Source organism: Haliotis asinina, chromosome 10 (assembly GCF_037392515.1).
Source record: "Haliotis asinina isolate JCU_RB_2024 chromosome 10, JCU_Hal_asi_v2, whole genome shotgun sequence".
Lineage (NCBI taxonomy): Eukaryota > Metazoa > Mollusca > Gastropoda > Lepetellida > Haliotidae > Haliotis > Haliotis asinina.
Window position 1 is genome coordinate 37402118 of NC_090289.1, and position 13264 is coordinate 37415381.

Sequence of the window (13264 nt, forward strand, 5' to 3'; positions counted from 1 at the left end):
GTGTTATGTGTGCGTCCTGAGAGACAAACGACATTCCACCTACGCATTGAAACTGTAAGTAGCAATGCTTGATTGCCGTTTTCAAAGGACTTTTATAGGTGTAAATGTAACTAAAATTGAAAAAAATGGTGTTAATATTCTCTCTAGTGTTATATTGTAATTATGAAGAGCCATTGTCTATAGTTGTATGAGCTTTAGTTGTGATATTTACAGCAACAGAAAAAGTGGAGGAAGAAGAGATTGTGGAGGAAGTCACTGTTGACTTCGAAGTTAAACAGGAAGAAATCACTGCCCAAACAGGTCAGAAACTTGGTCATCTTTGGTGAAAACATGTCTGTCTCAATCAAAACCTTGTTTCAACTTTGTTAAGAAAAAAACTATTTATTTTACATTGACATATCAGAGTATGTTACCAGTTAAAGGGATGGTGGGGTAGCCAAGCATTTAAAGCATTTGCTTGTCATGCTGACAAGCTGAGTTCCATTCCCAATATGGTTACAGTGTGTGAAGCCCATATCTGGTAGATAGCCCATTTCCATGATATTACTAGAAGCAGCATACTCCTTCACTCACTCATTCACTCCTAGTTAAAAGTTATTTATGATTGCAGGATTCTCTGATGATTATTTTCAAAGGTAATAATTTTATGAATTGTTGTATGAAGTTGTTTGGATATTTGTGGGATATGTTTTTGTTCAGTGTTTATTTAACTGTGGTATTTCAGAAGTACCAGAAGAGAAAAAGCCTGAAGAGGCCCCAGAAGCACCCCGTTTCACACAGACCCTCCAGACGACGCTGGACGTCTTCCTGGGCAAAACGGTCACCGTGGAGTGTGTGGTCACTGGCCGGCCGCAACCCACTATCACGTGGTATAAGGTATGTGTCAAGTGATCCCCAGCCAACCTACACTTCAGCCAACTTATCAAGCTTTCTGCTCCCTAGCAGGGCTAAGGCTTTTGACATGTTGAAATGAATCCTGCAGGTAGTGTGGACGTACAGATGTTTTCAGCCCATTTGAGAAACAAACCATCAAAACTGATCTGAGCATATCATCTGAGAAAAGATATCTAACTATGATGTTTACTGTAAAACAAATAATTGAAAAGGCATGAGTATCACTAAATAAAAATTATTTATTTCCATCAAACTTGACCATTAGACCAAAATATCATTTTGAGAAGTTAGAGATTGATTTGTGTTGTAAAATGGGTTTGTTTCTTCCAGGATCGAACCACTGTTATCACCAGAAGTGAACGTTTCTTGACCACGTATGAGAATGGTCGGTGTACTCTTACCATCCAATCCATCACGATGGACGAAGATGCAGAGTTTACTTGTGAAGCCACCAATGAGGCTGGCACGGCCACCACCCGGATTGAATTTTTCGTGGAAAGTAAGGACACCATGAAGGCATCCTATTTTCTTGAATTATTTGCTGCCATAGCAATCCTGACCTTGATAAGTGTTAAGGGTGTGGTCTCGCTAGGTAGTATAGCCTCATCCTGTATTGATACAGTACAGGCTTTCGAAATTATAAATACATACCTTTGAAAAAGAAAAAGATCTAAAAGCAATATTAATGGCTGTTTGTTGAATGAAAATTTTTAATTTTTTTCACAGTTTATTATGGTTACATGTTCAAACTAATATGTTGAAAAGAAAAATTCATTTTGAGGTGAAACAGCCAGTTTAAATATACAGCTCAAAAGATGTCAATTTGCATTGGACTCTTTCATATGATGTCTGTGAATCTGCTGTGGCTATAATGGATTATATAGATAAATATAAAAGAGTGGAATGTTCTTTAACTTCTTGAAGATGCAAGATAATTATGTTGATCTTTCCTATCAATGTGTACCTCAGTGAATGATCAAACAGAGGCATATCAATACATTTCAGGTTCTGTATTAATCGAAACCATAGAGGAATGTGTTGATCACGTAACTTGAGTTAACTGAGGAAGTTGATGGAAAGACCAAATTTGGGATTATTGAATGATATCATAATAGTATGGTAAATAATGAACACTAATGATTATCCTTTGATGATACCTTACGATGTCCATCATGGAATGTTTCATCATGCATGTTCATGGCCTACAAACCACTGCTTAGCCTAGCTAGAACTTGGTAGGATTGTGCTGTAAGCTTACACTATTACAATCTAGAATTTGGTGCACTCAAAGTACATTATTGTTGGGGGTGGTACTCTTTAGGAGATTAAACTAATTTTATGTATGATTTTTGGAATTCTGAAAGTATTTATGATTATTTATTTATTTATTTATTAAAAAAGTATTTTACAGAAGATATTCTTTCAAGTGACATATGCAGAACCTTATATTGAAGTTAACTTTTTTAATTGACCTCCAAGAGATCTTATCAAAGATTTATTTGTAAGATTTATATATTTTGTTAGAGTAGCCCTTTTGATTAAGCCATTTAATGGATTTATTTTTCTGTACTGTTTGAGTGTATCACCAGAGATGTGATATATTCAATATTTATTGCTTGTTGGTGTGTACCTGGTGACCTGGCTCCTAGGTGGGTGTGCTATGTGTATAGACAATAGAATAGTCCACTGCATGTCAAATGTTAGAGCTTTTCTTCACATTAGGAACATATACCAATCATGTAGTGCCAGAAATACTTTCTCAACTGCAAAGATATAGTAAATGTTTCAATGCTGTCATGTTTCTTGTTGATTTTGGAGAAAAACCTGAAACACCAGGGTTGTAATTATCATATTTGAATTTTGGGTTTGTATTTTGTAGGTTTTTAGGAAGTTCTATAATTGTTGAAGTTATTGTTAACATAGGACCAAATCCTCATTGCTTAAACTATGCTCTGTGAAAAGTTCAGGCTAGTGTATGATTCCTTGTTATATTGCTTATTGCCAAGTTGGTGATTTTAGATACAGTGCTATGATAATGGGACATTTTCAGGTTGTTTGATCAAATTATTTTATCCTGCATCATCAGGTTGTGTTTTCTTACACATTCTTGAAGTAACATCTAACAAATTAAGTCCAGATTATTGTTAAAGGATTATGGGATTGATATCAGTTGATTTATTGGCAAAAGAGAATTTTTTTATGTTTTGTTATATTTGCTAATCAGTTAACATTTACCTGAATGTTCAGACTAGTACAGAGCATTGCAAATTTGGGTTGATGTGACAAAAGCTAATTTGCTGTTTTATTTTATTTATTTTTCAAATCAGTTTCAAATATGAATTAACTATTTAGAAGTTTATGATATTTATCAATGTTTTGTAGAACTAATATTCTTTTGTCTAGTGTATATATTGTATATTATAGTGATAGCGTGGTTCTTGACTATGATTTTTCATAATGTCAAAACTGCTTGTGTAGCTCTAGTTGTAGCTGTAGCTGAATAAAATCATGAAAACAATGACTTGTTGTGTTTTGTAGTTGCATGGCATGCATGGGTATGAAATGTTGTCTCTCTATTTTCTGACTTATGTTTGCCACAGACTACAAAATACAGCTAATTGTCTTGTCTACTGGTTAGTATTAATGCTGTTGTTTAGTATTAATACTGTTCTCTTTCCAATTCTCTGTCACATATAACATCATTCCATTGTGCTTTCAATGCTGTTATGAATCGTCATTTTCTTGCTGTAGTCATTAGAGCTGAATACAGGCACAAAAAAAGTTTCAAATCAAAATTTTAAATTAAACTTTTGTCTTAGTTTCATTTTTTTGTAAATACTGATTGCTTGCCTGTGTTCATGTTTGACTTTGAACTTTCCTTTCTTTAATTCTTTATTTGTATTTTGCATGAAACAGAGTGTTTGAACGCTGAGGAAAGAATCGTGCGACAGGAATTCTATTCCATCGAGGTTGAAATCGAAATACAGTGGCCCCGACGAATCAAAACCAGCCATCCACGTGCTCAAAAACAACATGTGACTGAAATATTACCCAGAATGCCCTGTCGATGCAGGGAAATATGTACATTAAATGATGTCTAGTTTATACCTTTCATGTTCAAAATTCTAAATTATATATATTTATATATTTTGTCTATTTTATTGTTATTGTTTGAGTATATGAAAGAGTTTTTGCTCTTGAACATTTTAATCATGTTCATTATATTTTGATGAACAAAGAAAGACGAAAGTCTATTCCAAATGTTATTCCATTCTTTTGATGAAATGATAACATCAAAAGTATAAGCTAGACATGCACCTTGTCATAATGTTGTATGACACTATTTTCTACACAACTGACATTATATGAGTATATATAACATTTATTTATTCACTGCCACACAGTTCTGTCCCATGTGCAGCGAAGTCACACAGCCAGGATATGCCTGAATCTCAAAAAAATGTTATGAATAATTGTTAAGAAAGTAGTCTGAAACTTGAAAGCACCAAGACGTCTGGCAGCCATTGCAAACCTTCTACAAATATTTCAGTGATTTTCCAGAGCTGAAATGTTTGTTCATCAGAGAGGAGCAGTCTTCTTATCATTTTGATTAATATGAAGACTCTTTGTAGAAAGGGCAGTATCTATGGAGAATTTCGGATTACAAATGAAAAGACGTATTGTGTTGGTGAGATTGAGGGTTTATCAGTCGTTGGCAGGATGGAACTGAAGGCAGTAAGAGAACAATGTTCAGTCATTTGACTTCTTATGCTATTTCATTGAGAACATAACATTGTGATGGGCCAGTACATAGTGAATGTACATAGCAGGTTGTGATATGAATGCCAAACATTTTATTTTTCATGACATATACTATTTTCCTGAACACATATCATGGCAAATCCAGGGATCTGATTGGTTCTCTTTCCTCAGCAATGTCTACTCAGTCGTGAAGCATGAAGTGTAGTACCATGGAGTGATTTGTCACCTTTCATTGTCATACTCATTCTCATTTGAAATCAAATTTGTGTAATATTGAAAATTTCAGGTATTTTTTTCCAGAAAAAATGACTTTCTCTTTCCAGGGTCTCAATAGTTTTATCTTTGTTGACATTTCAAAACAAAGTAATAACAATTTATATTGTTCTTCAGTTTGCGATTTTAGTGTTTACCAAAAAGTTTAAAAGTTGTTTTTTTGTTTCTTTTATTTAAAAGTGTAAGCATATTAAATCCAGTGTCAACAAACATGTTTTCTTTGAGACCCTGCGGGAAGGTGACAAAAGTAAAATGTGAGGAGAGTTTGCAGGATTTGGTGCTGTTTTAATTTTAGAACCACTCAGTGTCGCGGAGAGTGAACCTGAGGCAGTTGAGGTAGAGGTGACGCAGCCCTTAGAGGAAGCCAAACCTGAGCCTCAGTTGTTGGAGAAACCATCGGCCGTGACAGCGGCACTAGGTTGGCACCCCACCAATGTTGAAGATGATGCAAGCATGCAGCAATTTCTGCTTGCTATAATACTTGTAATGATATTGCTCAGGGTCCTTGCTTGGCTGCTTGATTTTGGTTCCTGCATCTGGACATGTATTTTTACAGTCATTTGGCCGACTTAGGTCATTATTTTTGGAGCTGTCATTTAAAAAAAAATAATTTTCACATGTAGACACATTCACAAATTTCATTTCCCTCTATATTTTTTCTAAAATTTGGTGGGTCCTTTTGGACATGTTGTTATGGAACTAATACTGGCATTACACCATGTGCTTTGTAGCAGTTTCATTGATTCAGTTTGAACTTCATGTTGTGAAAGATAACTGGCTGGGTCATTAATAAAATTTAATTTTTATGAACAAATTTACGTGATTTGGAAGTTAATTTTCATTGGCTTCTCCAGATGCTAGATGAGGAATCAGTCTTGGGCTAAATTGATGTTTGGTAACCTAGGACTTTGTTTGAGGAAACTTTGTCATAGAATGGAATCATTGCATGATCATGTGTTCAAGACCCAGATTGTAGCCAAAATTTTGTTTTAACAATTAATATATTCATTTTATAGTGTAAAGTAGGATTCTTATCACAGCAGATATAATGTTTAATTGAACATTCTTAACATCATTTCCGGATCAAATGTTCAGTAAAACTACGACCCTCAATTCCCTGACTGTTTATGTCTGCTGTTATAACAATCAGTATTTTTCATCCCAATCTTATGGCAGGTGAACTGTTAGAACACCAAAGATTATTCTAGTTTTTTTTACATCTTTCAAAGTACTTTGTACACTTTTGCACAAAAAGGGAAGAAAACCCACAAAAATATCAAATCTGTATTTTTGTAAGAGTGTGTGACCTCGTACTTCTGTATATGGGCAAATCAGAGAAATAAATATTATGAAACAAAGTGATTTCTTAGTTTTATTTTAAGGAGTTTATGTATTTTAGCTCATACAGGTTTAGATCATTTTTCTCCAGTTTTAATTAGTAAATGGCATGAAACAGGCCGTAAGCTTTCTGCATGGCTTTGGCAGTTTCTAATATCTATATATATTTGTTGTATTTAAAACACTGAGTTGATTAATTAATTAGTTAGCACTTAGTATCCCTCTATTGTATATAATTGTGTTTCAACACCTGCCATAAGAATTAATTGTTGTGTGTCATTTCATTTTTATTGTTTATTCATGCATATATTTACTGTTGTTTCCATTGTACTGTAATGCACAAGATGAATTGAAATACAAATATCAGGTTTTAACCTGAAAATATACAATATGAATATTTTGGAGTTTTTATCAAGCCTGATTCAAGGCTGTTACTTTGTGAAAGGTTTGAAATAGCACTGTTTGACATGATCATAATTTCTTGTGCATTTCTTGATATTGTTAAGACTAACTTGTAATGATGAAATTTCATCTTTTGTGTGATTTGAATGCAAAACTTTTGCAGAAATATTTCTCATGATGGATTTTCATGGAGATCATGTCTGGATTATTACTCCTGCAGACAGATTGTACTAAATATGTTATTTGGATTTGACCTGAAAATTTGAATATTTCTTCAACTCTGAATACTGAAAGTTGTTCTGATCACTGAAATTCATCCTAAAACATTTCTGAAATCTATAAATTTCTGCAAAAGATATGTTATTTTTTCTATGTGGCAGTTATGCATGATATGACCCCATCTATTTATTCCCCTGTACAGCATGTTTGTTTCAGAGTTATCTCCCTTTGGGGATGATCTTTTCTGGATGAAGGAAGAATTTTACATGTTTGTCATGAAAGACAGAAGAAAGGATGAATGCAAGTTGTGCATGTTATTGTCATTACTCATAATATTTGCTGAACACAACAGGTATTGAAACCATACTGAAATTTTCCACAAATGTTTGTCACTTAGAACAATCACATAGGGAGGATCATACATCATATTTATCACTTCTCTGAGTATATTGTTGATAAGGAACCTACCAGCCACCTTTACCTTCCTTTCCTTTCCATAATGGCTGAACATTTTCACGTGGAACCTGATTTTCATATTAGCACATATTCATTCAGGTTGATCATATTAGGAATTGTTTATGTTTGTCAGAAAAAAAATCATTATCAATCAGAAGTGCCTAGAATTTATGAGAACTGTGTTAAATAGATACTTTTAACAGCAAGCAACATAAGTATACCAGAATTATGTGTGAAACTTGATATAGATTTGATTTTAAAGACCATTTTGACATTGTTCTTCGAAAAAAGAAAGACAGAGCAAAACGAAAGAAACATTATTATCCACATTATTTGTAGTATGTCAGCCATTCCAAGTTTGTAGTTCACTATAAATGTTTGGGATTCATTTGTCAAAAAACTTAATCAGTTAGCATATACCTACATGTGTTCACAGAACCTGTTTATTTTCCCATACTCAAGTACCTTGTCTCCCCCATTGCTCATCTGATTTTCTTCTGTTTGCCTTTCATTAGATTTATATTCTAGATCCATACTTGCTTTGTCTGCTCATTTGCCATCTCCCTCCTGATCACATGACCACTCCCAGCATGCATCCTAGCAAAACTGGAGATAATGGCACTCAGGAATGACTTAACACATCCGAAGCTAGATGAGGAAAGTTTGTGCTGTCAATACAGTGGCAGTCAGTAATCTTCAATCAAAGGCAGGACATCCATGGTAAACAAGAACATCAGACACTGAACTAAAACGTTATTTTGAAAATTGTTTTGAGCATCTCTTGGTTTTTGTTTGTTAAATTTACCTCTTCAACACATTTGTGTTTTTTTTTAAAATTTCATTAATATTTCAAAAGAAACTATGAAATGGCAAGAATAGATATTATGTTCATCCTACCAAAAAGCTACAAATGTTTCTTTGCTAGTTTTGATGTTCTTGTTGCTTCGTTTCTGGCCATCATCAAATATCACAAGGCGATTGATTTGCTTTCTATCAAACTTGGATTTGGGGGAAAGAAATTGTTTTATGAAACCAGCATTTGATTTGGAATGTGTGTGGGGAGTGTCCAGGTAGCTATATTCCTTCAGCGTTCATTTAGATTGAAATGTTGAAGTGAGAGTGTATTTTGATGATGGTCAGTAAGTCACAAAGCTTTGCATCACTTGCGGAAATGGAGATATGGTTAGAGGCCAAAACATCACAGTGAACCCTCAAGACAGACAAATCTGTACTCCTCACAGGATTTTCTTATGGCATAACAACAGTATTCATGAGACAAGTTTCTTTTCTTATAAACTATTTTTCTAACTATACTGAAAAATTTAAGCACCTATCCAGGATGAATTACGCAATGTATACAAAAATAATTCTTCATTTGAAGCTATTAAAGGTAGATGTTGTTATGGCATTAGCATATCCAAAAGGACCTCCAAACATGGATCCTATCCCCTGAAAGTAGACCATGACCAGGAGACTCTTCATGTTCAGATCCAACATGGCCACACATCGAAGTTAGACTGTTCATGTCATACATACATACTTTATTCCCGAAAACATGTTATGTTTATGTGATCATCAGCTGATTTTGTGATTTTATCAAGCCCCCTTTAGTATATATCCTTTGGGATTTTACAGTCATTTTAGGGTCAGTTAGACAGTAAGTGTTGACAGCTTATAGCATTTGCTCATCAAGCTGAAAACCTGGCTTTATTCCCACATGGGTACAATCTGTGAAATCCATTTCTTGTGTCTCCTGCTGTGATATTGCAGAATATTGCTGAAAGTGGCGCAAAATTAAACTTACTCACTCCTGTTCCACACAAAACAGCAGTGGGTCATCAATTATAAGTAAACATTGACACCCTGCATTCACCACCCAAGGGAGATATAATTGGTTACATAAAACAGATGCCACCTTCACCTCCATGAACCCAAACATCTGTCATCACCACTGACCTGCGACACCCACAGTAGTACCATGTGATTGGTTCCTCCCAGAGGATCGACTGCTGATTCATGAACATAATCGGAAGTATCATTGTTGATTGTGTGGATGGATGGCATGATGGATGAATGAACGACAAGTACTTGATATACTATTTTGTCAATATATTTCAGGAATGTTAAAAACAAATAAAAATATAAATTATGTAATAATAATAATAATAATAATAAATTAAATATAACTATAAGTTCATTTAGAAATGTTGCATAATTCTTGGCATATTGTGAAGTTTTCTTTAATGGTCTGGACTTTATATTTCTTATTCTTGCACTTAAATTATGCATCTGTCTATATTCTTTGTAGTTTTGCAAGTGAGAATCATTTTAAGCTTTTTGTGATCTTGAACTTTTTCTGAATTTTCTTAAATCTTTGGTGTGGATACGGTTGGGTTCTGCTTTTTTGCTTTTCTTTGAATCAGCTTTTTGCTTTAAAACAGAATTGCCCGAATCGGAAGAAACATCCACTGTCATCACACAAGTTGACACTGAAATAGTGGAGGGTCTGGACGTTGCTCCTGCAGTAACAGAAGCTCCAGAGGGGTCTGAAATAGTTACTGTTGAGACCACTGGAGATGAAACAACTAAACCTGAGACGGAGGTAGTTTCACATGAATTTGTCGTCCAGGAAACGGTGCAAACTGTTTCTGAGGAAGTCATACAAGAAGAAGTGTCTCTTCCCTCTAAAGAGGAAGTTACTCCGGTGAGTGAAGTCACTGAAGTCTCTATCCCACTGGAAGTAGAGAAGGAGGTAGAAATTCCTGAGGAATCAACAACTGTGGTTGAAGCCTATGATGTAGAAGAAAAAGTGCAGCAGCCAGAAGCTGAAGAAGTTCCAGTTCACATTGCTCCTGAAGCAGTGGTGATAGAGGAGGAAGAGGCTCCAGTCCAACCGGAGGTTCTTCTCCAGGAGGTGCAGAGGGAAGAGGTCCCTGTGACCGTACAACAAGCACCTCAATTCACACAGGCATTGTCCAATGTAGAAGTACTGGAAGGACAACCAGCTACTTTCGAGTGCAAAGTAACTGGCATCCCTGTGCCAGAAGTTACTTGGCGTATTGACGGTGAGGCCATTGAGGACTCACCAGATTTTCAAATCGTCCAGAAAGATGATGGCGTATGCAGTCTCACCATCACCGAGACCTACCCTGAGGACGAGGGAGAGTATGAATGCAGCGCCGTCAACAGCCTTGGAACAGCTACAACCAAAGCAGACCTCTACATTCAAGGTTGGATTTTGCTTTCTTGTTTTCCTTCAGCATACTTTTACCCAAAAGATCATGTCATCCATAGAACCATATCTTATCACCATTGCCACGGATGGTTCTCCTCACTAATATTTCAGTCATGCAAATCTAAAGAAAATTCACATTTTTTTATTTTTAGACTATTACATTTCAAAAAGTGACATAATCCAATTCATGCCATTCCATTTTGTGCTAAATCAAGGCAATTGAAAATCCTGATGAACTTTTAACTGACTGAAAAACCAGTATGGTCCTGGGCCCCGTTCCACAAAAATTTCTTAGTGATAAGATGATCGTAAATCTGATAGTTTAATATAGACGTACGACTGTTGTACCACTATGATTGCTTTGAGGAATGGGACCCTGATTGGATTGTCAGGATTGTATGTTAATGAGATTCATTATCATAGTATCATTTCCTTTCTACGATTAATCCCTGGTTTGGCAAATTTTACATGCTTTCAAAATCATTGATTTTGACCAACTGGCTCAATCACTTGAACATGAACTAATTAGCAAACTGAAATACAGTTTGGAGACTGTGGCCACAGACCTGAGCACACTAATTTTGCCTGAGTATGCATGCCTGCCTTCTCTTCTGCACAATAAAACAAAACACCATTTTGAAGACAAGTCAAAAAGCTGTATCTTTAGATTCCTTTTAAAATATGTTTCACTTGAAGAGAAATTTTGGAGCGGTAGGGAAATGTCTTGACATGCCGAGCACCCGGGCTCAAATCCCCACATCAGTACAACATGTGAAGCAGATTTCTGGTGTCCCCTGCTGTGATGTTGCTGGAATATAGTTATAAGCAACATAAAACTGAACTCGGTGAAGAAAAATTTGTATCCCAATGCAGTGCTGTATTCATCATTTTGGTGTGTCAAGTTTCAGATAAGTATTTACATGACCCCTTCAGCTGTGATACAACAGCTGTATGTTTTTGAGAAATCTGAGCAGAATTGATCATTTCAGACTGGTGTTTTGTTAACAGTAGCTTCCAGTCACTTCAAAATATTTCTTCAAACATCATTTTGCCTTCAGTAGTAAAAATTTCTTCTTTTGTTTTAAACAATAGCAATTATGCTTACAGAGTCTTTAAATACATATGTTTGTCATTAATAATTCTTGACAAGTGAAATTTCAGTAGATGAGAAATCCAGAAAAATAAGATTTCGTGCTATTCAAAAAGTGATAAAATGATTTAGTTTAAATCTTGGAATATATGCACATAGTCCCATATATTTGCACAATTACCCAATGCTAAACCCACAATCATCTTAACAAACATATAGCAATGTTAACTCTTCACAGAGTGAGACCTTTCCTAGTGAGTGCGTATGTAGACCCTGAAGAACCCACAGAGACTGTGCCCTTTCCAAGAACGTTAAAAGTGCCTTATTATTAAAAACATAAAGTCCCAGGAGGTGTCCAACAGATTGTTCCTTGTCCTAGAGTGTTGACAAACCTATTGAATACCCATGAGAATGAGATCCTTGAACACCAAGAATGAATGGTGCCCAGGAAATGCACTCAGTCCCTGCACACCTTCCAGACCATTATTTCTTTGACAGTACAGTGCTCATTATTATAGAAATATTGTTTGTGAGTTACTGTGAAGGAATACTGATGTTTTGTTTGTTGAATGTTTGTTTACTGTTCACCTCATGTATGTCTGTTATGAATATTTCTTTAATGAGTCAAGTTAAACATTGCAATTTATTTTGTGAAACTTTATTGCATGTTCTACTTTATTGTGAACAGTAGACACAGCTTAAACTGGCGTTCAGCCTGCAGCAAAATGTTGTGGTTCAAATTGCCAAGCATTTGAAAATGTGAGAAATTCCATAAAAGGTATTGTTGTTTTTTAATAAAATGTATATTAAAGTTCATAAAAGGCTGTTAGGCAGACTGTCGGCTTGGTAATGTGTATCACAGCATTGTGACATACACTTTGCAATAATGTGACACTTAACTAATAAAACACATTGGTCTTAAAACAATCAGATCTGGTCATAAACAATTGGGCCTTCCTGAATTTCACTGAATCAGAATATAAGCCTACCTGAAATTAACTAAATGAGAAAATGTTTTAAATATTCTATATACTTTTAATTTATTTGAATGTTTTCAAGTCTTATTTGGACATATGCAACAATCGTCCAAGTATATTGCTTCATATGCTTATGAGGTTTATCAAACTTGACCTGATAGTACCTCCCAGGGCCAAGATTTTCGAAGCTCTCATAGCGCTAAGATAGTCGTAAGTGCCATACATTAACACTAACTTATGACCATCTTAGCACTAAGAGAGCTTTGAAAATCTAGGCCCTGCTACACAGACTTGTCACAGTGTCATATTATTTGAAAACTGACACCTGTTTTTTGTTCTTGACAGCTATATACGTGCTACTGTTACCACTGCTATTGGCATTACTGCTGATATTTCTGTTGTTGCTATTTGTTGAATGTTTTATTCTGTGTTCTTTCTGTGAAACATAACAATATACACTTGTTACAAACGAGTTTGCTGTCCACTTTCATCAGTTTGGAGTGCATTGGTCTTCATTTACATCAACATACTAGTGTTATCTGTTTATCCATGCAGGATAGATGGATGACATATTGGAAAACTTGAACAAAAATGTTCAGGGCCTAACAGCTTTGTTTT

The 13264-nt window shown here is 35.2% G+C and overlaps 1 protein-coding gene across 1 annotated transcript in view; it reads left to right on the forward strand.

Moving 5' to 3' along the window:
- The window catches only part of LOC137298485 (titin-like), a 446086-nt gene that overhangs the window by 155381 nt on the left and 277441 nt on the right, over nt 1-13264 (forward strand). Inside the window, exons 99-103 of the mRNA XM_067830773.1 lie at nt 214-300; nt 725-876; nt 1225-1393; nt 5225-5347; nt 9786-10574. Of these exons, the coding sequence (XP_067686874.1) occupies nt 214-300; nt 725-876; nt 1225-1393; nt 5225-5347; nt 9786-10574 (1320 nt within the window). The remainder of the gene's footprint in view (nt 1-213; nt 301-724; nt 877-1224; nt 1394-5224; nt 5348-9785; nt 10575-13264) is intronic.